Source organism: Neoarius graeffei, chromosome 8 (assembly GCF_027579695.1).
Source record: "Neoarius graeffei isolate fNeoGra1 chromosome 8, fNeoGra1.pri, whole genome shotgun sequence".
Classification (NCBI taxonomy): domain Eukaryota; kingdom Metazoa; phylum Chordata; class Actinopteri; order Siluriformes; family Ariidae; genus Neoarius; species Neoarius graeffei.
This window is the reverse complement of record NC_083576.1, coordinates 81,984,587-82,004,540: the sequence shown is the minus strand read 5'-3', so window position 1 is coordinate 82,004,540 and position 19,954 is coordinate 81,984,587. Positions and strand designations below refer to the sequence as shown.

At 43.8% G+C, this 19,954-nt stretch overlaps 2 protein-coding genes across 3 annotated transcripts in view; one reads left to right on the top strand and one right to left on the bottom strand.

The window, feature by feature from the left end:
• Positions 1-19,305, bottom strand: part of c8h12orf4 (chromosome 8 C12orf4 homolog) — a 54,556-nt gene extending 35,251 nt beyond the window's left edge. Inside the window, exons 1-7 of one of the 2 annotated variants that reach the window (XM_060928355.1) lie at positions 19,221-19,305; positions 16,514-16,698; positions 15,684-15,829; positions 14,511-14,692; positions 12,404-12,503; positions 9,001-9,126; positions 8,762-8,864 (exon numbers count right to left, since the gene is read on the bottom strand). In XM_060928355.1, the coding sequence (XP_060784338.1) occupies positions 8,762-8,864; positions 9,001-9,126; positions 12,404-12,503; positions 14,511-14,692; positions 15,684-15,829; positions 16,514-16,691 (835 nt within the window). In that variant the 5' untranslated portion in view covers positions 16,692-16,698; positions 19,221-19,305. Of the gene's footprint in view, positions 1-8,761; positions 8,903-9,000; positions 9,127-12,403; positions 12,504-14,510; positions 14,693-15,683; positions 15,830-16,513; positions 16,699-19,220 lie in introns of those variants that run through there. The other variant, XM_060928354.1, reaches the window with a different exon arrangement.
• Positions 16,859-18,342, top strand: LOC132889941 (keratin, type I cytoskeletal 9-like). The gene is made up of 2 exons (XM_060926749.1): positions 16,859-16,895; positions 17,159-18,342. The coding sequence occupies exons 1-2, from the start codon at positions 16,859-16,861 to the stop codon at positions 18,340-18,342; spliced, it is 1,221 nt and encodes a 406-aa protein (XP_060782732.1).
• Positions 19,306-19,954: the final 649 nt, after the last annotated feature.

Genomic DNA, 19,954 nt, shown 5'->3' with positions numbered 1-19,954 from the left:
TACAGGGTGTCTACAGGTTTGTCCTAGTTAAATTTAAGACTTTTTCATACCATGTTCCAAAAAAAAAAAAAATTAAGACCAAATCTAAAGTCACGCAAAAACGTACTCTTTTCTCATCTCATTATCTCTAGCCGCTTTATCCTTCTACAGCAGGGGTCACCAAACTTTTTTCTCTGGGGGCCACATTGTCATTCCTGACTGTGATGGGGGCCGGGGTCAGGTCAGCTATATCACATAGAATTGTATAACCCAGACAAATATGACCACCAGCAGGCCTCATTGTGTAGTAGAGATTACTAGCCTGGCACAGCCATCCCCACTACTATATCCATACTACTATATCCCCACTACTATATCCACACTACTATATCAACACTACTATATCCCCACTACTATATCCACACTACTATATCCACACTTGATTCCTGGCACATATTTGTTTATCTTTACTAGTGGTTTGCAAAAGTAGTAATCAAGTCTTCACACTTTGTTTTAATTTGAAATACCACTGATATTCCATTTATTTATTTTCTAATAAAAATAATATCAAAGCTGTCAAGGTAAGAAACATCTGCCTAGTTGAGGTGATTGACACTGGCAAAGGTGAGTGAAAAATTATAAATTGTAGGCAGGCCTGTTGATATTAATAATAATATTAATTGTATGCAGCACTTAATAAAGGTCAAATAAATAGGCCTATAAAATAAATACATTTAAAAAAACAGTGAAATTATAATAATATGAGCAATAGATCAATAGATCACAACAGTTGTGCTGTGTCCTGCACGTCATTGCTCTCATCCATGGCCAAAGCAAAAAACTCGAATTCTGACGCTCTCTCATTCAGCTGGTCATACACGTTGTCCCCCAAATCTTCGGTTCGCCTGGTCATAGTAGGTGCAGAGAGACTCGCCGCGTTGAGCGCATCCTTCTTGTCGGGACACACCTCCTCAGCCACAGCAAGCATGCATACTTTAACAAAGTCCCCATCAGTAAACGGCTTTCCATGGGTAGCTAGTAGGTGAGCTACCTTATAACTAGCTCGGACAGCAGCCTGGTTGATCTGGGTTTGGCGAAGGAATACATTCTGTTGTGCAGCCAATCCGCATTCATCCTCCGAATCCTGTCTTCTCTTGTTTGCCCTCGCAAACTAGCATACTCTTTGTGGCATAGTTCGAATTACGTGGGAGCCAATGGGAGCTGAGCTCCCATTCCCTCAGGCTCCCATGAAAGAAGCAAACTTAATTTTCTGTGGAAGTCTCTCAAATACGTCATATATCACCATAATAAGCTTGAATAGCCTATATCACCATATAAATATAACTCATTTCATTTCCGATCACCATGCAGCCATAACTTTGTATTGAACGTGTTATTAAACCGCAACATGTACAGCTGTACTTCACCACCACACCACTATGCGCGCAAACTGAAATTTGCAGCCTGCGAAATCGAATGTGAAGTTAAGTCCGAAGAAGACTTGTCCTCTATCTCACAACGATCTTCCTTTGTTTAACAATATATATATATATATGCAACACCGCATGTGTGTGTGTGCGTGCATGCGCGCGCCTGTGTGTGAAAGCTGTGCACTGCAGTGCGCAAAAGTGCGCTGGTCCAGGAGAGCGAGTATGCATTGCTTTTTTAAATAGAGACCCCCATAGGGTCAAATTTATAATTCGAACCCTGCTTTGTGGCGGGTTTCATAGTGACGACGCAGATTATATTCTTTGAAAACCGGCACACTTTCTTTACATACAAGACAAACTGCACGGTCCTTACACTGAACGAAAAAATAATCGGTGGTCCACTGTTGTTTAAAAACTCTGCACTCTCTGTCAGCTTTTCGCTGACCGCTAGCCATTTTGCTGTCCTGAACACTGACAGTTCTCTGCGCGTGCGCTGCCTGTCACTGCTTGATCGCGAGCATATGACGAAAATTCGGAAAATATGAATAGTTCATTTTATAACTAAATATCAATTTTAATTGATAAAATCAACAAAATACAAGATGCAGACATGTTATTATTTGCCAAAAAGCAATTTAAAAAAATAGGCCATGACCACTTTTGGGGATTGCCTCATAGGGCCGGTTCAAGTGATGGGGGGCAGAGGGGCTGGGGGGCCGGTCAAAGGGGGGTGGCGGGCCGGATCTGGCCCGCGGGCCGTAGTTTGGTGACCCCTGTTCTACAGGGTTGCAGGCGAGCTGGAGCCTATCCCAGCTGACTACGGGCGAAAGGCGGGGTACACCCTGGACAAGTCGCCAGGTCATCACAGGGCTGACACATAGACACAGACAACCATTCACACTCACATTCACACCTACGCTCAATTTAGAGTCACCAGTTAACCTAACCTGCATGTCTTTGGACTGTGGGGGAAACCGGAGCACCCGGAGGAAACCCACGCGGACACGGGGAGAACATGCAAACTCCACACAGAAAGGCCCTCGCCGGCCATGGGGCTCGAACCCAGGACCTTCTTGCTGTGAGGCGACAGCGCTAACCACTACACCACCGTGCCGCCCTACGTACTCTTTTGAAAAAAAAAAAATTTTTAATGTAACTTATTGCTCTTGTAAACATTCACCAGAAAACACTATTCTAGTAGAAGTACTTCATTTCTTTTCCTTGACAGGCATTCACACACTCAGAACACAATATAAGGATCGGATAAACTCCTAACTATGTGACAATCAGAATGCAGTCACAACGTTTGAATCCAATGAAACAATGTGAATGAAGTCACACACACAATCCAATGCAACAGTTTTTTTTTAAATTATTATTTTCTCTGCTTGGGGAGTCACACTGTAAGCAGAATTGTTCAATTCCATCTTTGGTCAAACAACAATGCAGAAAACAACAGTTAAACAATGTGAATGCACATACACCTGAAACTCCGGCTCACTCACTTGAAAGGTATGCTCACTTGCACTTCTTAAAACACTTGGAACCTTACCCACACACAAACAATACTATTCTCTCACATCTGTGGTTGGTAGAAGAGAGCAACTGGACTTGCTTGAAGAATCTTGACGTTTCGCCTCTCATCCTAAAGGCTTCCTCAGTTCTGTCTGACTAAAGGGAGTATCCAGTATTTATCCTCTCATGGATCATCATAGAATCCGAATCAGAATGCTGATGGCTGCATTGTAGGTGGCTGATAAAAGAGGTCATAGACCCCCACCTCTGTTCAGTGATGGTCGTTCCAGGTTGACAAAAATGAACGATCCTCTCTGGCTAAGATGTCTGCCAGTTTTCTGGAAGTCCTCTCATACTCCCGCACCAGTCGAAGGGATCTCATCCCAAAGTGCGTAGAAACTTCCAGAAAACTGGCAGACATCTTAGATGGGGTTTACATTAGACCGTATCAGCGGCTCATCAGATTAACATTTTTAAAAACGATTAGCGTGCACACAGCAACGCCAATACACGGATACGCTAATCACATGACTAACTCGGCACGCAAGTTGAGATGCGTCAGTGCGGCTCATCGCTTCCTCCTCAGCGGCTGCGCTCCAAATCACTCCGCCCTGAACAGCGAGTGCCCTCTGGAGGGTGCGCACTCCGGCCCTGCGCAGCTCACAGAGCGCACGAGTGTAGTGCACGAGCAGTGATTCGGGACTGAGCCGCTGTGCGCAAGTCACTTACCACTTGCAAGTGGAAGGATGGCAAGCCTAAAGACAATCATAACTACACAATGGGCAGTATTTGCATCAGTATTTGCAGTATTTTCATACTTTTATACTCTTTAATGAAAGGTGATACAAGGCGGAAGTCCGCGCCGTTTTTCAGCAGTCGCGTCACATGACCAACGCCAGCGAATCAGGAAGGTGGATGTCACAGTGACGTTGTCCAATGACGACGCCAGCTAGAGCTCAGCACAGCGTATCCGCGTATTCTCAAATGTTTACACAGCACCGGATCAGACACTATCTGGATTGAATACGTGGACCCTGGCGGATTCCCGTTTCCCGGCGTTTCCAGGCATTTTAATGTAAACGGACAGTGCATCCGCGAAGAAAACGAGACAGATACGGTCTAATGTAAACTTGGCCTTAGCCAGAGAGGATCGTTCATTTTTGTCAACCTGGAACGACCATCATTGAACAGAGGTGGGGGTCTATGACCTCTTATCAGCCACCTACAACCCCTGGCAAAAAGTATGGAATCACCAGTCTTGGATGAGCACTCATTCAGACATTTTATTCTGTAGAACAAACTGAGATCACAAACATGATACAATAATAAAGTCATTCCAAAGTGCAACTTCTTGGCCTTCAGAAACACTAAAAGAAATGAAGAAAATACATTGTGATAGTCAGCAAATGTTACTTGTATAGACCAAGCACAGGGAAAAAAATATGGAATCACTCAATTCTGAGGAAAAAAAAAAATACGGAATCACTCAATTTTCAGGTAGAAAATAAGGACTCACCCAGTCAGTCAATTTCCTTTCCCTAAATTGACACCTGCCTCAGATTAGATCTGCTCGTTAGTCTGCAGTTAGAAACAGTGCAGTTATCGCACCTTGGAGGGCTGCTGGACCAAGTGGATTGGCAAGACTCATGGCTCCAACAAGAGAGATGTCTCTTGAAACAAAAGAGAGGATTGTCAAACTTCTTAAAGAAGGTAACTCTTCACGCATGGTTGCCAAAGATGTGGGCTGTTCACAGTCAGCTGTATCTAAGATATGGACCAAGTACAAACAGCATGGGAAGGTTTTTAAAGCCAAGCGTACTGGTAGACCAAGGAAGACATCAAAGCGTCAAGACAAAAAACTTAAGGCCATATGTCTTGAAAACCGAAAAAGTACAACAAAACAAATGAAGCATAAATGGGAGGAAGCTGGAGTCAATGTATGTGACCGAACCGTGAGAAATCGCCTAAAGGAAATGGGATTTTCATCTAGGAAAGCTAAAAGAAAACCATCATTGACACCTAAACAGAAAAGAACAAGACTACAATGGGCTAAAGAGAAGCAATCATGGACTGTGGATGACTGGATGAAAGTTATCTTCAGTGATGAATCACGAATCTGCATTGGACAAGGTGATGATGCTGGAACTTTTGTTTGGTGCCGTTCCAGTGAGATTTATGAAGAGGACTGCCTGAAGAAAACATCCAAATTTCCACAATCCTTGATGATATGGGGATGCATGTCAGGCAGAGGCACTGGGGAGATGGCTGTGGTTACTTCTTCAATAAATGCACAGGTTTACATTGACGTTTTGGACAGTTTTCTTATCCCTTCAATTGAGAAGATGTTTGGGGATGATGAAATAATTTTCCAAAATGACGATGCATCGTGCCATAGAGCAAAAACTGTGAAAGCATTCCTTGGTGAAAGACACATCCAGTCAATGTCATGGCCTGCAAATAGTCCAGATCTCAACCCAATAGAAAACTTGTGGTGGAAATTGAAAAAAAATGGTCCACGACAAGGCTCCGGCCTGCAAACCTGATCTGGCAACTGCAATCAAAGAGAGTTGGCACCAGATTGATGAAGAATACTGTTTGTCACTAATCAAGTCCATGCCTAAGAGACTGCGAGCCGTTATAAAAGCCAGAGGTGGTGCAACTAAGTACTAGTGATGTGTTTTGAATGTTCTTTTGTTTGTCTGTTTTTCATGATTCCATATTTTTTTCCTCAGAATTGAGTGATTCCATATTTTTTTTCCCTGTGCTTGGTCTATAAAAGTAACATTTGCTGACTTCCACAATGCTTTTTCTTCATTTCTTTTAGTGTTTCTGAAGGCCAAGAAGGTGCACTTTGGAATGACTTTATTATTGCATCATGTTTGTGATCTGAGTTTGTTCTACAGAATAAAACGTGTGAATGAGTGCTCATTCAAGACTGGCGATTCCATACTTTTTGCCAGGGGTTGTACAATGCAGCCATCAGCATTCTGATTCGGATTCTATGATGATCCATGAGAGGATAAATACTGGATACTCCCTTTAGTCAGACAGAACTGAGGAAGCCTTTAGGATGAGAGGCGAAACGTTTTCAAGAATCTTCAAGCAAGTCCAGTTGCTCTCTTCAACCAACCACAGATTACTATGTACCTGGATGACTGAGATTCGTCACAGATATATTCTCTCACATGCACGCAATAGAATATATTCTCTCTCTCTCACACACACGATATTCTCTTACATCTCGCAGATCTATCCTCTTCTCCACGACCGTTAGTGGTGGCAGCGCTGAAGTCAGATATTTGAGGCTGATGCTCGCGGCCTTTAGCAAAAGCAACATGCTTGGCGCTCTTCATATGAGAGTCCGCCGCTCTTATCCCCATTGTGCCCAACTTAAAAGTCTTACAGCATGCTACACAGTATGCCTCGTTGGCATCTTTGGGTACAGCTTTCAGCCACCACGAGTATTTTGCATCTTGCAGCCAGTTATCATTAAATTTACATTTACCCATTGTGGCTCGGACTACCCTCCATCAACAGATCAGGCACCGAGTGGTTGTCAAGCACATGTGTGTCTAGCAACCGGTGGATTCGGAGCCTGCGCGGTAGAATTGTGAGCATCAAAAACGATTAAACTTTTTCCCCATCCAAAGTGTACCACATTTTAACGATATGACTGAGTAAAATCTCCATAAATTTAAGATTGAAAATTTAAGACCACGGGGTTTGAAATTTAAGACAATTTAAGACTTTTTAATGGCCTTATTTTAGGAAAATTAAATTTAAGACTTTTTAAGGACCCGCGGCCACCCTGTATTATGGAAAAATTCCCAAAGTATGGAATTAGCAAGAGCTCTCTGAATTTTTACCTTCAATTTATTTTTAGGAATAATATTTTGTGCAGGGCGGCATGGTGGTGTAGTGGTTAGCGCTGTCGCCTCACAGCAAGAAGGTCCGGGTTCGAGCCCCGTGGCCGGCGAGGGCCTTTCTGCGTGGAGTTTGCATGTTCTCCCCGTGTCCGCGTGGGTTTCCTCCGGTTTCCCCCACAGTCCAAAGACATGCAGGTTAGGTTAACTGGTGACTCTAAATTGACCGTAGGTGTGAATGTGAGTGTGAATGGTTGTCTGTGTCTATGTGTCAGCCCTGTGATGACCTGGCGACTTGTCCAGGGTGTACCCCGCCTTTCGCCCGTAGTCAGCTGGGATAGGCTCCAGCTCGCCTGCGACCCTGTAGAACAGGATAAAGCGGCTAGAGATAATGAGATGAGATATTTTGTGCACTGAGACTGGGATCCTGAGGGACGCGAGAAAGAAGCGTTCACTACAGCAGGTGGTTTTTACTCTAGACGTTATATATGAAGTTTATCAGACAAAGAAAAGCTACGCTGATTAACCCAGGAGTGTACTGGATATGAAAGGATGCCGCGTTATGTCGATAACCAGTTGCTTTGATTTAAATAATTTTCTTTATACTTTGGAAAAAACAGAACCAGCTAATTTTATTAGAAGGGCATTGATCTGGATGCGCTTTGCTGCTAAACCATTTCAGACCCTGTTTGGATTAATTCTAAAATCTAATACTGCCAATTACAATGATAATTGTTAGAAAATTAAAAGTTTTAGGAGTGTAAAAATTTTTTTTCTAAAAAAATAGAATAGAACAGATAGAATAGAACAGATGCGGGTACTTTTGTAAGAACTGTTATGATTGGCTTTTGTTCTCTCCCACACGCTTGTAAGAACTGTTATGATTGGCTATCATGCTCTCGCCAGCAATGTTTTGGCCAATTACATTGTAGATAACACGTATTCTACCGCGAGACTAAAGCTGGCGAAAATGTAAACATGTAACATCGTCGTACGCTTGAGTATCACGAAGGAACATACCCCAATCCCCCCCTCAATGAAAAAAACATCTCAACGGATTTGGCATAATATCGATTTTTGCTCAGAAAAAGCGGAAAACTCATCCCTGAGAACAGGAATCTTATGCCGCTTTTCCACTACCAACGCGGCTGAGTCGGGCTGAGCCGTGCCGTGCTGAGTTGGGCTGAGTCGAGCTGAGCGGGGCTGTTGGAGTTGCATTTCGACTACAACCGCGCTGAACCGTGCTGGCTGGAAGTGGGTGGACACATTGGGTGGAGTTAGCGAAAGTGGGTGGACGTCAGGTGATGTCGTTAGGCGGCGCAAACAGTGACATCAGTGACCTTTTAAGCGGTAGTCTCACGACCCGGAGAGTAAACAATAAACATGGAGTCGTTAGTGTTGCTGGTCTTGGTGCTGTGGCTTGTTGTCACCGACAACGCCAACAGATACTGGCAAGAGCGTATAGATGAGGCGAGGCGCATAAGGCTTCAGAAATTCTCGTAATTCATAATTCTTCTTCTTCCGGGTTTACAGAGCCCAGCGTGCTCGCGGGGCGTGTGGGCATGTGAGGACACTCCTCCCCACCAATCAGTGCACAGGGGAGTGTCTCCTCACGCCCCTAGCCCCACTCGGCTCGGTTTGGCTCGCTTCAGCCCTACTCCAAAACCGTGCGAGTTTTGGGTGCTCAGTAGGGCTGAAGCGAGCTGAGTCGTGCTGCTCTGAGATAGTCGAAACGCGAGCCGTGTCGGGCTGAAGTGAGCTGAAAAAGGGTAGTGGAAAAGGGCCATTAGAATCAACAATAAGTTCCTATTAAAGTGGCCGGTGAGTGTTGTAGCATATTAACGTTATTTATAGTAAACAATTGACTGATAGTCCGGTATAAAAAGACAGGATGGATGGATGGATGGATGGAAAATACAGACGACAGAGTGTGTATTGGTTCAGGTCCCAGGTGATTCCAAACAGATGCTGTACCTAAATGAATGGTGAAGCTCTCCTCCAGCTGCCGATGCTCCTCGAACACTCTGGCCCCCAAGTCGCCGGCCTCGCTCAGCTGCCCAGGCTGTACCTTAATCTCCTCGCTGCATCACAACCCAAAACATCACATCTCATCCTCCACCCTGCTACACACACCATTTCTCATGACTTAGATCTTTCTGCTCGCAGGTCATCCTGAACATAAACGTCAATAACGAGGCTCTTAAATGCAACACTTGCGTGATGGTGCTGTTGTTCGGGTTGCGAAGGTCCTGGTGTAGTTTAACCACCCACTCCTGGTACTCTTGCTTCTGAATCCCAGTGACCTGCTTCAGCTCACTGGCCCACTTGTTCTCCAGAACCTGAACACCAGACACAACAGCTATTACCTCCGATTACCACAGTGAAGAAAAACAATCAGATCACGTTCGCTTTAGATCTTTTCGGACATCAATGAAAAATTTATTACAACAATAATGTTACCTTTAATGAGCTTCATTAAAGGTAAAGTCAATGATTATGGGAATTAGCTAAAGTTATAAAAATAAGATATTTATTACTTTTAATATTCCCTCCAAAAAACACCTCTACACTCACCGGCCACTTTAATAGGAACTTGTTCTTGATTCTAAGATTCCTGTTTTTGGCTGTAGGAGTGGAACCCAATGTGTTGTTCTGTTTGCTGTTGCATGCTGAGATGCTTTTCTGCTCACCACCAAGGACGCGTCATCCTAATGGGCTTCATGGGCAGCTGCCCAGGGCCTCGGCCACTAGGGGGCCTCGGAGGTAGCGAGATCGGAAAATATGAAATGATATTTTCAGAAGTTTTGATCATATTGATAACATTTTTGATGCATTTCGCCACCTGTAAAGCCTCGGTCACAACCGGCCGTACGTGCTCCTACGGACGGTCTACGTGCAAAAAACGCAAGAAACGCACGGAGGGCGCGCGTGTGACGTGCTGATTTTCGAGCCGTAGACTGGCCGCAGAGGTTCTTTGTCATGTCAAACAAACTCTACGGGCACTTACGTTTTTTTTTTCAGGTTGCAAGACAAACTTACGGCCAACGTGCGTCTTTCTCCACGAACAAAAAAAACGCAGCGATTTGGGAAACGCCAAAAATCACACGGCCAAAAAATCGTACGTCCAGTTGTGACCTAGGCTTAAGGAAGCCCACCTTGTCCCGTCGCATAAATCACCCGTCACTGTCAATACGATCACTGTCCACCATGTCTTCACACGCTACGCCAGCTTGAGTTCAATGATTTAATTAATGACTTCACTTTCCAGAAAAGTAGGAAAGTGCCCTTGTAAGTTGACCCATGGCTGTCAAACTGAATGCGCAAAGCTGTGCGCCACTGCTGTTTGGGACATTACGTGTGTGAAAGGATGAAATGTTTCACATAGCCTAACATTTTGAGATTTATTTCTGAGAAGCAAGATATTTTTCTTTCTTTGTTATCGCTCTTTGTTTTCACAAGTTAAAAGTCGCCTGGATTCCAAAATGAAAACGAACGGTTATATACCAAATGAATGTTCTTGTTCTGAATACTAAAGAAACTGTTGTAGGCCTCGGTTATGTTCTTGACATGTTGTTCATTGACTCACTCATTCAAAGGCTTCTTGAGGCTAAACTTTAGTTAACCAGACTTGTTAACCGTGATGTCTGATGGATTTTTTCACCATGCAATTGCCTATTTCACCATTGCTTTTTATCGATTAAATAGGTGTTGATGGATATAAAGTTTTATCGTTCGATAGTATTTCTAATTGTGCCACTGTCATTATTTAAGTTTCTGTGTCTAGTTAGACAGGCACATCTGAGGGGGTGAATTTGCTGAGCGCAACTGACAACAGGCGGGGCTGGGGCCTCGGGGGGGTGTCTGCCCAGGGCCTCGGCAAGGGTTAACGCGGCCCTGCTCACCATGGTTGTAAAGAGTGATTATATTAGTTAATATATCCTTCTTGGTTAAAAAAAAAAAAAAAAAAAAAAAAAAAAACCTCAAACCAATCTGCATTTTCCTCTGACCTCTTATCAACAAGGCGGGTTCCCCCCATCCACAAAACAGTCAGTCAGTCACTCACTCGATGTTTTTTGCACCATTCTGTGTAAACTCTTGAGACTGCTGTGTGTGAAAACCCCAGGAGGAGATCAGCAGTTTCTGAAACACTCAAACCTCATACTCGTCTGGCTCAAACCAACACCCATGTCGCAGTGAAAGAGTCACACTTTGAGATCACAATTTTTCCCCATTCTGATGTTTGAAAGATGTGACCTTATGGGTATTCCTAATAAAGTGGCCAGTGAGTGTATGTCCTAACTGCCTGAATATTAATGATTTCTTCCCCCCTCCTTCTGTTTACAGCTGCAGGAATACGAAAAGCCCAATATTACAGTATATTTTGTGAATTAATTACAACCCCGATTCCAAAAAAGTTGGGACAAAGTATAAATTGTAAAGAAAAACGGAATGCAATCATTTACAAATCTCAAAAACTGATATTGTATTCACAATAGAACAGAGACAACATATCAAATGCAAACATATTAAAATGGACTGTGGCAAAGTGGAAAACTGTTCTGTGGTCAGACGAATCAAAATTTGAAGTTCTTTATGGAAATCAGGGACGCTGTGTCATTCGGACTAAAGAGGAGAAGGACGACCCGAGTTGTTATCGGCGCTCAGTTCAGAAGCCTGCATCTCTGATGGTATGGGGTTGCATTAGTGCGTGTGGCATGGGCAGTTTACACATCTGGAAAGACACCATCAATGCTGAAAGGTATATCCAGGTTCTAGAGCAACATATGCTCCCATCCAGACGACGTCTCTTTCAGGGAAGACCTTGCATTTTCCAACATGACAATGCCAAACCACATACTGCATCAATTACAGCATCATGGCTGCGTAGAAGAAGGGTCCGGGTACTGAACTGGCCAGCCTGCAGTCCAGATCTTTCACCCATAGAAAACATTTGGCGCATCATAAAACGGAAGATACGACAAAAAAGACCTAAGACAGTTGAGCAACTAGAATCCTACATTAGACAAGAATGGGTTAACATTCCTATCCCTAAACTTGAGCAACTTGTCTCCTCAGTCCCCAGACGCTTACAGACTGTTGTAAAGAGAAAAGGGGATGTCTCACAGTGGGAAACATGGCCTTGTCCCAACTTTTTTGAGAATTGTTGTTGTCATGAAATCTAAAATCACCTATTTTTTCTCTTTAAATGATACATTTTCTCAGTTTAAACATTTGATATGTCATCTATGTTCTATTCTGAATAAAATATGGAATTTTGAAGCTTCCACATCATTGCATTCCGTTTTTATTTACAATTTGTACTTTGTCCCAACTTTTTTTGGAATCAGGGTTGTATAAATAAATAAAAACCAACTGCACCTTTAATTGGTGATGTCATCAGTATGTTTGGGTGAAGATTTCTGTAATTGTGTGGTGCTTTTTTTTTTTAAATTATCTTTACTATTGGATGAAACTAGCACTACCTCTAAGATATAAGAATTCAAAGACAGCGTTTTTTGACTAAACCTGATACTTTTGGTGTTCAACCTTCTCAGGTTTAAAACAGAACACCTCTATGGCATGCTCTCCTGGCTCACTGTGTCGTAGCGGCCTTACCTGCTGAGCCTCAAAGTGCTGCGCTGCTACTGTATTAACGTCCTGATCGCTCAAGGTCTTTCCCAGCTCCTGCATGACTTTGTCCATTTCCACTGCCTGCCTGTGTGTGGATGAACAGGAAACCATCAAGACCCGTTATGAAAAAAAGAAACTTCTCTACTGAAACATCAGGACAGAAATATGCTGCTCTTTAAGCTCTATAAATATAGCAGCAAGTGGCGATCTGTGGGCTCCAAGCATCTTCGCAAGCAGCATTCGGATACCCTTTTTCGACCAACAGGGAATGAGTTCTTGAACTGGTTCTTGCCAGGATTCTTTGAAACTCGGTGCCTGATGGCGAACCAGCCCATGTTTTCACCAGCGTTGAACCAAACCGTTGTAATCAAGGATGTGTCATGAACAGAGGGCGTTGCACAATTCACAACGCGAATAAACAGTCGTAGTGAGATGGTGGTGCAAATTGATTACCCCCGAGTTTTTGTTCTGTTACTGCAGATATTTGTTTTCAGTCCATTCTGTCTGAAGATGTATCCTTTTCCGTTGCTGCGCTCTGCTTTGTCGCCAATCTAATGACACGCCCACTGATGTCATCACAGTTTGCGCTGGAAAACCAGCTATGGAGCACTTGCATGTGACGTCATAGCCAACCCAGATTGTGACAGACGCCATCTTGTCGGTCAAACGCCATATTTCCGCCTTCTACTTCATTCTGGTTCTACTTTTACCTTTTCTTCTGGAAAACCCTACTATATACAATTCTACTACAACGGCTGCGGCTACAAGCTCTCCCTACCTGTGCACGTTTTTTATGTGTATTTTTGTGTGTTGTTCGTCTGTACCGGACTTCAGTATCCACTACAACCGTATGGACTTACTGGACATTGGTTTCCAGCAGAAAATGACTGTTTGTAGCGATTTCCATCGCACGCACAACATTCCGGACGAGATAGCGAGACCAGCGGGGTCTCCGTGGATTGTTATCGGAAGCAAAGCGAAGGAGGCGGCGCCGGGAGCAGAAGCAAAAGTGAGGCTGCAGAGCCGGCCTGTTGACTAAGCTCAGAAAACAGCCACTCAAGCCTCCACTGCTAAGCCTCTACCTCTCCAACGCCAGATCCATGGTAAACAAGATGGACGATTTGGAATTACAGCTGGAATTACCTTATTCTATTCTATAATCAGCTGGTCAGTGCTATACTCAATACTTAAGTGACTTACCCATCCAATGAGGACTGTTATTTTCTTGTTTACAAGATGCCACATCCGAGTCGCTGACAAATCCTGAATTTCTGTAAAGATAACTGTCCAGAGATTTATAAGCACGCAGTGCTTCACCACTGAACAGCGAGGGAAAGTTAATGAGGTAATTATACACGTCTGGGTATTCCACCTCCGGCAGTTCAATATCCACTGACACGGTCGTGAAAACTACGTCCGGTAAGCCATAAGGGTCACCAATCTGTAGATCATTTATTTTAGACATATATCTAGTTATCTGTTCATTAGAAAAATGAGCCGTGTAGTCTGTCGGTTGAAATTGATCCATTCTGTACACGAGTGCAGCAGTATTCAGCTGTGTTTTTTACCGACAAGATGGCGGCTGTGTACTTTCCGGTCACGTGACTGCAAGATCTCTATACTTCGGTTTCAACTGGGAAACAACTTTTTCTGGTTCCGAATCAATTTACTTTTAGTCGAAACTCTGCAAACGGTTCAAAATTTGGTGCGTGAACAAGAACAGAACCCGTTCCCTGTTGGTCGAAAAGGGACATCAGTACCAATACTTACCAAACTACATAGAACAACTAAAATAAATCACACTGTAAAAGATTTGTTACAAAAGTGCAAACCTGTCAAATGAAATGAATTTACAGATTAGATTTGGACAAATATACAGCATAAATAATTCTCTTCAATCCATTTATCAAGCCTCTCAAGTTCTAGTAGAACCCAGAGTTCTATCTGTTTGAGTAAATTAACCTTCCCAACATTAGAACTGATCAGTATGTTGCAGTCATAATGTTGAGAATATATATATTTTTTAACAATTATTGACATCAACCCAAAATCCTAGGAACCTTCACTTTACTTCACCTCACGCTCTACCAACCTTTCCTGGAGCTTCTTGAGCTCCATGTCTCGCTCACTGATGAGCTCGGACACGCTGACGTAGTAGTTGTGTTCCAAGTTGAGCAAGGTTTCTGAGGCCGAAGAATGGATCAGTTCATGATACACGTCTGCAAAGTCCTCGTCCCAGCTGGGCTCCTCGGGTCGAGCGTGTTCTAGAGTTGTCTAAAAGCAGACACCATACAAGCACACAGTAAGGCTGTTCAATTCATTTTAAAACTACATGCTGGATTTACAACCTCAATTCCAAAAAAGTTGGGATGCTGTGTAAAACATAAATAAAAAAACAGAATGTGATAATTTGCAAGTCATGGAAACCCGATATTTCATTGAAAGTGTTACAAAGACAACATATCAAATGGAGAACGTTTATTGTTTTTTGAAAAATATATGCTCATTTTGAATTTGACATAAGCAACACATTTCAAAAAAGTTGGGACAGGGGCATGTTTACCACTGTGTTGCATCACCTCTACTTTTAACAACACTCTAAACGTTTGGGAATTGAGGAGACCAATTGCTGTAGTTTCGAAAGAGAAATGTTGTCCCATTCTCACCTGATATACAATTTCAGTTGCTCAACAGTTCAGGGTCTCCTTTGTCGTATTTTGCGCTTCATAATGCCACGTTTTAAATGGGAGACAGGTCTGGACCGTAGGCAGGCCAGTTTAGCACCGAGGCTCTTTTACTACACAGTACGATGTCTCGCACATGTCTCAATGAATCTCGTTTATGGCCATTGCTTTGACGTATGGACTGATATATATTACATAGCATATTTCAAACACTCAGAACTTGCTATAGCAGTGACAAAATAGCGATGAAAACTGCATTCCTATATTTAATAAAATGAGATAAATAGAATTTTGATAATAAAAAAATTGCCTTCAGTTCCCCTTTAATGTATACGTGAGAAGAATCCATCTCACAAATTCCTGTGAATTGGCTGCTACGATAAAAATGATAACGTATTAAAAGCATAAAACATATCAAAAGAATTAATATCAAACTGTGATTATGGTGTGAAGTTTGAGCTACTGTTATAGAAAATTAATCAACACTTTCTGACCAATCAGATTCAAGAATATGGCTTCATTAAAATAACATTACTGAAGGTCCAACATGTTAAATATTCAACAACGTGTATGGCTCTTACCTCGGTGTAGGCTTTGGCCCAGAGGTTGCTCATTTTATTAATATCAACTTCTCCGTTAGTGATCCTCTGTAGGGCTGCTTCAGCTTCCCGATCATAATCTTCTAACGTTTCTCTTTCAACGAATGCAAGAAGTTTGTTCTTTAAGTCTGGAACAAATCGAGCAGGTTGGTGAATTTCCATTTCTATCTGTTGCTTTCGTATTGTTAACATTGATTAATTTATTGGTGTGCTTTATCCTGGTCAGGGACGTGGATTGGTATCATTTTCGCTTACAATCTGACAAAATTAGACATCTCTAAATAATATTTTTAAATGTAAAAAACTACAAATCATTACTTTTTTTGTTTTATACCAGTCTGCAAGAACTCTGTTGTCTTTGATTGACTTAGTTCTGGTATTGTGTTATTGTTCAACATCAAATAAACTGATGGATTTTGACCAATGCAAATGAAATCATAAGAATGAATAAAATATATACCTAAACAGTTAAAAATTATGATTAAGCACAATCTGGCCCATAGAAAAAAAAATTCAAGTTGAAATTTGCTCAGTAGAGGAAACATGACCACATTGAAAACAAATCAAAATACTATCAAAGTTAATCTACAAATTGCCCTGACTTGTTTTATTTCAGAAATATGACTCAATGCAGTAATACATTTTTGGATTGGCTTCATGCAGGGTGCCAATAATTTTGATGCTGACTTTGGAGCATGAAAACATGAGCAGCAGAAACACTTATTATCCCAAAACAAAACGCTGATGAGAGGTTAAACCATTTTAAAGGGTAATTTAATCAACTAAAGGGTAACCGAAGAACGAATTCTTACCCTTTTCTACAAAGCATGGGATTTTGTGGAGCAGCAGGAGTCTTCCGTGCAGATCACTGACATTTTCTTGAACAGGAAACTGCAGAGGCACTTTGAGGACACAGTGATTTCTCCCTGCTTTGAACTCGAACACAAATTCTTTCTCTGTAGAGCTCGCTTTCCCTTTAGTTTTCCTCATCTTTCACCTGGAAACAGGAGGAAAAAAAGAGAGATGCTAAACATATCAAAAATATTTCAATATAAATATAATTAATCTGTATCAGGGTGGAGATTTTCTTTAGTCAGTGTAATAGGACTGTTATTGGTTTGAGAAGCCATGCTGATGGAATGTTTCTCAGAACAGCAATGACACTGCAGTGTTCAAAACCCAAGACGTTCCGCTGTACCAGTGTTGGCAACTTAGCTACTTTGTTATTAGATCTGGTGACATTTTAGACCACTTCAGTGACTTTATTTTTAAAATTCTAGCAATTTTTTGAAATGACAACTTTGTGAGCAGATGTTAGTGATTGTCCTGCACTTGCTGGAGCTCTCCACCTCACATCAGAGCTCCTGGTTTTGAGTTGAGGGAGCAAGTTCTCTCAGCTCATCACCAGTGTGTAAAGGTTGACTGAGGTGTGCTTATGTGAGCTGATATTCCCAAAGACCAACCACTGACCTACAATCATTCCCAACAACCAACCCCTGACCAACATCGCTCCCACGGAGCGACCACTGGCCTAGAGGGCTCCCACGGAGCGACCACTGGCCTAGAGGGCTCCCACGGAGCGACCACTGGCCTAGAGGGCTCCCACGGAGCGACCACTGGCCTAGAGGGCTCCCACGGAGCGACCACTGGCCTAGAGGGCTCCCACGGAGCGACCACTGGCCTAGAGGGCTCCCACGGAGCGACCACTGGCCTAGAGGGCTCCCACGGAGCGACCACTGGCCTAGAGGGCTCCCACGGAGCGACCACTGGCCTAGAGGGCTCCCACGGAGCGACCACTGGCCTAGAGGGCTCCCACGGAGCGACCACTGGCCTAGAGGGCTCCCACGGAGCGACCACTGGCCTAGAGGGCTCCCACGGAGCGACCACTGGCCTAGAGGGCTCCCACGGAGCGACCACTGGCCTAGAGGGCTCCCACGGAGCGACCACTGGCCTAGAGGGCTCCCACGGAGCGACCACTGGCCTAGAGGGCTCCCACGGAGCGACCACTGGCCTAGAGGGCTCCCACGGAGCGACCACTGGCCTAGAGGGCTCCCACGGAGCGACCACTGGCCTAGAGGGCTCCCACGGAGCGACCACTGGCCTAGAGGGCTCCCACGGAGCGACCACTGGCCTAGAGGGCTCCCACGGAGCGACCACTGGCCTAGAGGGCTCCCACGGAGCGACCACTGGCCTAGAGGGCTCCCACGGAGCGACCACTGGCCTAGAGGGCTCCCACGGAGCGACCACTGGCCTAGAGGGCTCCCACGGAGCGACCACTGGCCTAGAGGGCTCCCAAGGAGCGACCACTGGCCTAGAGGGCTCCCAAGGAGCGACCACTGGCCTAGATGGCTCCCAAGGAGCGACCACTGGCCTAGATGGCTCCCAAGGAGCGACCACTGGCCTAGATGGCTCCCAAGGAGCGACCACTGGCCTAGATGGCTCCCAAGGAGCGACCACTGGCCTAGATGGCTCCCAAGGAGCGACCACTGGCCTAGATGGCTCCCAAGGAGCGACCACTGGCCTAGATGGCTCCCAAGGAGCGACCACTGGCCTAGATGGCTCCCAAGGAGCGACCACTGGCCTAGATCGTTCCCAAGGAGCGACCACTGATGCTAGATCGTTTCCAAAGAGCGACCACTGACCTAGATCGCTCCCAAAGAGCGACCACTGACCTAGATCGCTCCCAAAGAGCGACCACTGACCTAGATCGCTCCCAAAGAGCGACCACTGACCTAGATGGTTCCTAAAGAGCAACCACTGACCTAGATCGCTCCCAAAGAGCAACCACTGACCAACACCGCTCCCAAAGACCAACCACTGCTCATCACGGTTCTACAGTATATCGGTCTATTATGTTCTCTATGTTTTTGGAACATCTTACTTCTTCATGTTACACCTTTTGATACGCAAATGATTCAACGAATATGCAAATTGCTGTGGCGTCATTGGGTGAATTCTAGTATTAGATATTTTGAGCATGCATTTCCAGTGCTACTTTCCCCTGAAAAGATTTGCCAACAGTCACTGACACCAGCACACACAGCAGTGCTGAGATGAGAATGATCCTCCACCTAAATAACACTTAGTGTTTAGAGCTAGTTAGTTATTATACACTTGCAAAGTGCACACATGATGTATTTCGGCGATAAACTGCCAGAGTGTAGAGAAATAATTCATACAGAGCCCATAGAAATAAACGCCATTTCTAGAACCGCTTGGACAGATGTTTACACACAGGAAGACAATGCAGATGCATGTGCAGTATACCAGCATGCAGTGGCAAATGACCCAGTGCACTTACAGAAGGAAATAACATTAGGAACAATTAAACCAATTACAGTATATAACACCGACCTAATAAACATCTCAGCACGAGCCTTTTTAGCTACTTCCGGAATTAAATTTCAGCTTCACCTGCTGTCTACAAACACCTACATAACACACGAGCTTGTCGATCATCTAATAATATAATTCACATTTTAATGTGATATTATTTAACATTAACTCTAATACACTTACTGTTAGACGAGGCTCAACTTGGCTTCTTTCTCTCCAGCTCTTTTATTCGGAGTTTCCATTCCACCTTAAAACATCCTGCACATCCTGCACTTACCAGCTCCTGCCTGTAGATGGCGCCAAAAACGCTTTAAACTCACAGATATTACAGTTCACTAAACTGCATAAAAATGGAACAAAATCTGCTCATTTTATCTTTCATTTAAAAAAATAGGACAAAGACATATGTTTAACTGTATAAATACTCAATATGAAGCAATTTTACTTCATGACTTTTTAATAATAGACTTGTGAACTTGGCATGTTGGTTGTAGACAAATTGCAATTTCTTTCTGATTCCTGTCTCATTACCTATTCATGTTCAAACTGTCTCAGATATCTGACAAATTCATCTATCCATCCATTATCTGTAGCCGCTTATCCTGTTCTACAGGGTCGCAGACAAGTTGGAGCCTATCCCAGCTGACTATGGGTGAGAGGCGAGGTACACCCTGGACAAGTCGCCAGGTCATTGCAGGGCCAACACAGAGACAAACAACCATTCACACTCACATTCACACCTACAGTCAATTTAGAGCCACCAGTTAGCCTAACCTGCATGTCTTTGGACTGTGGGGGAAACCGGAGCACCCAGAGGAAACCCACTGGGCTCGAATTGTTATTTAAACCCGCTGGGCTCGAATCCAGGACCTTCTTGCTGTGAGACCACAGTGCTAACCACTACATATATTTCATAT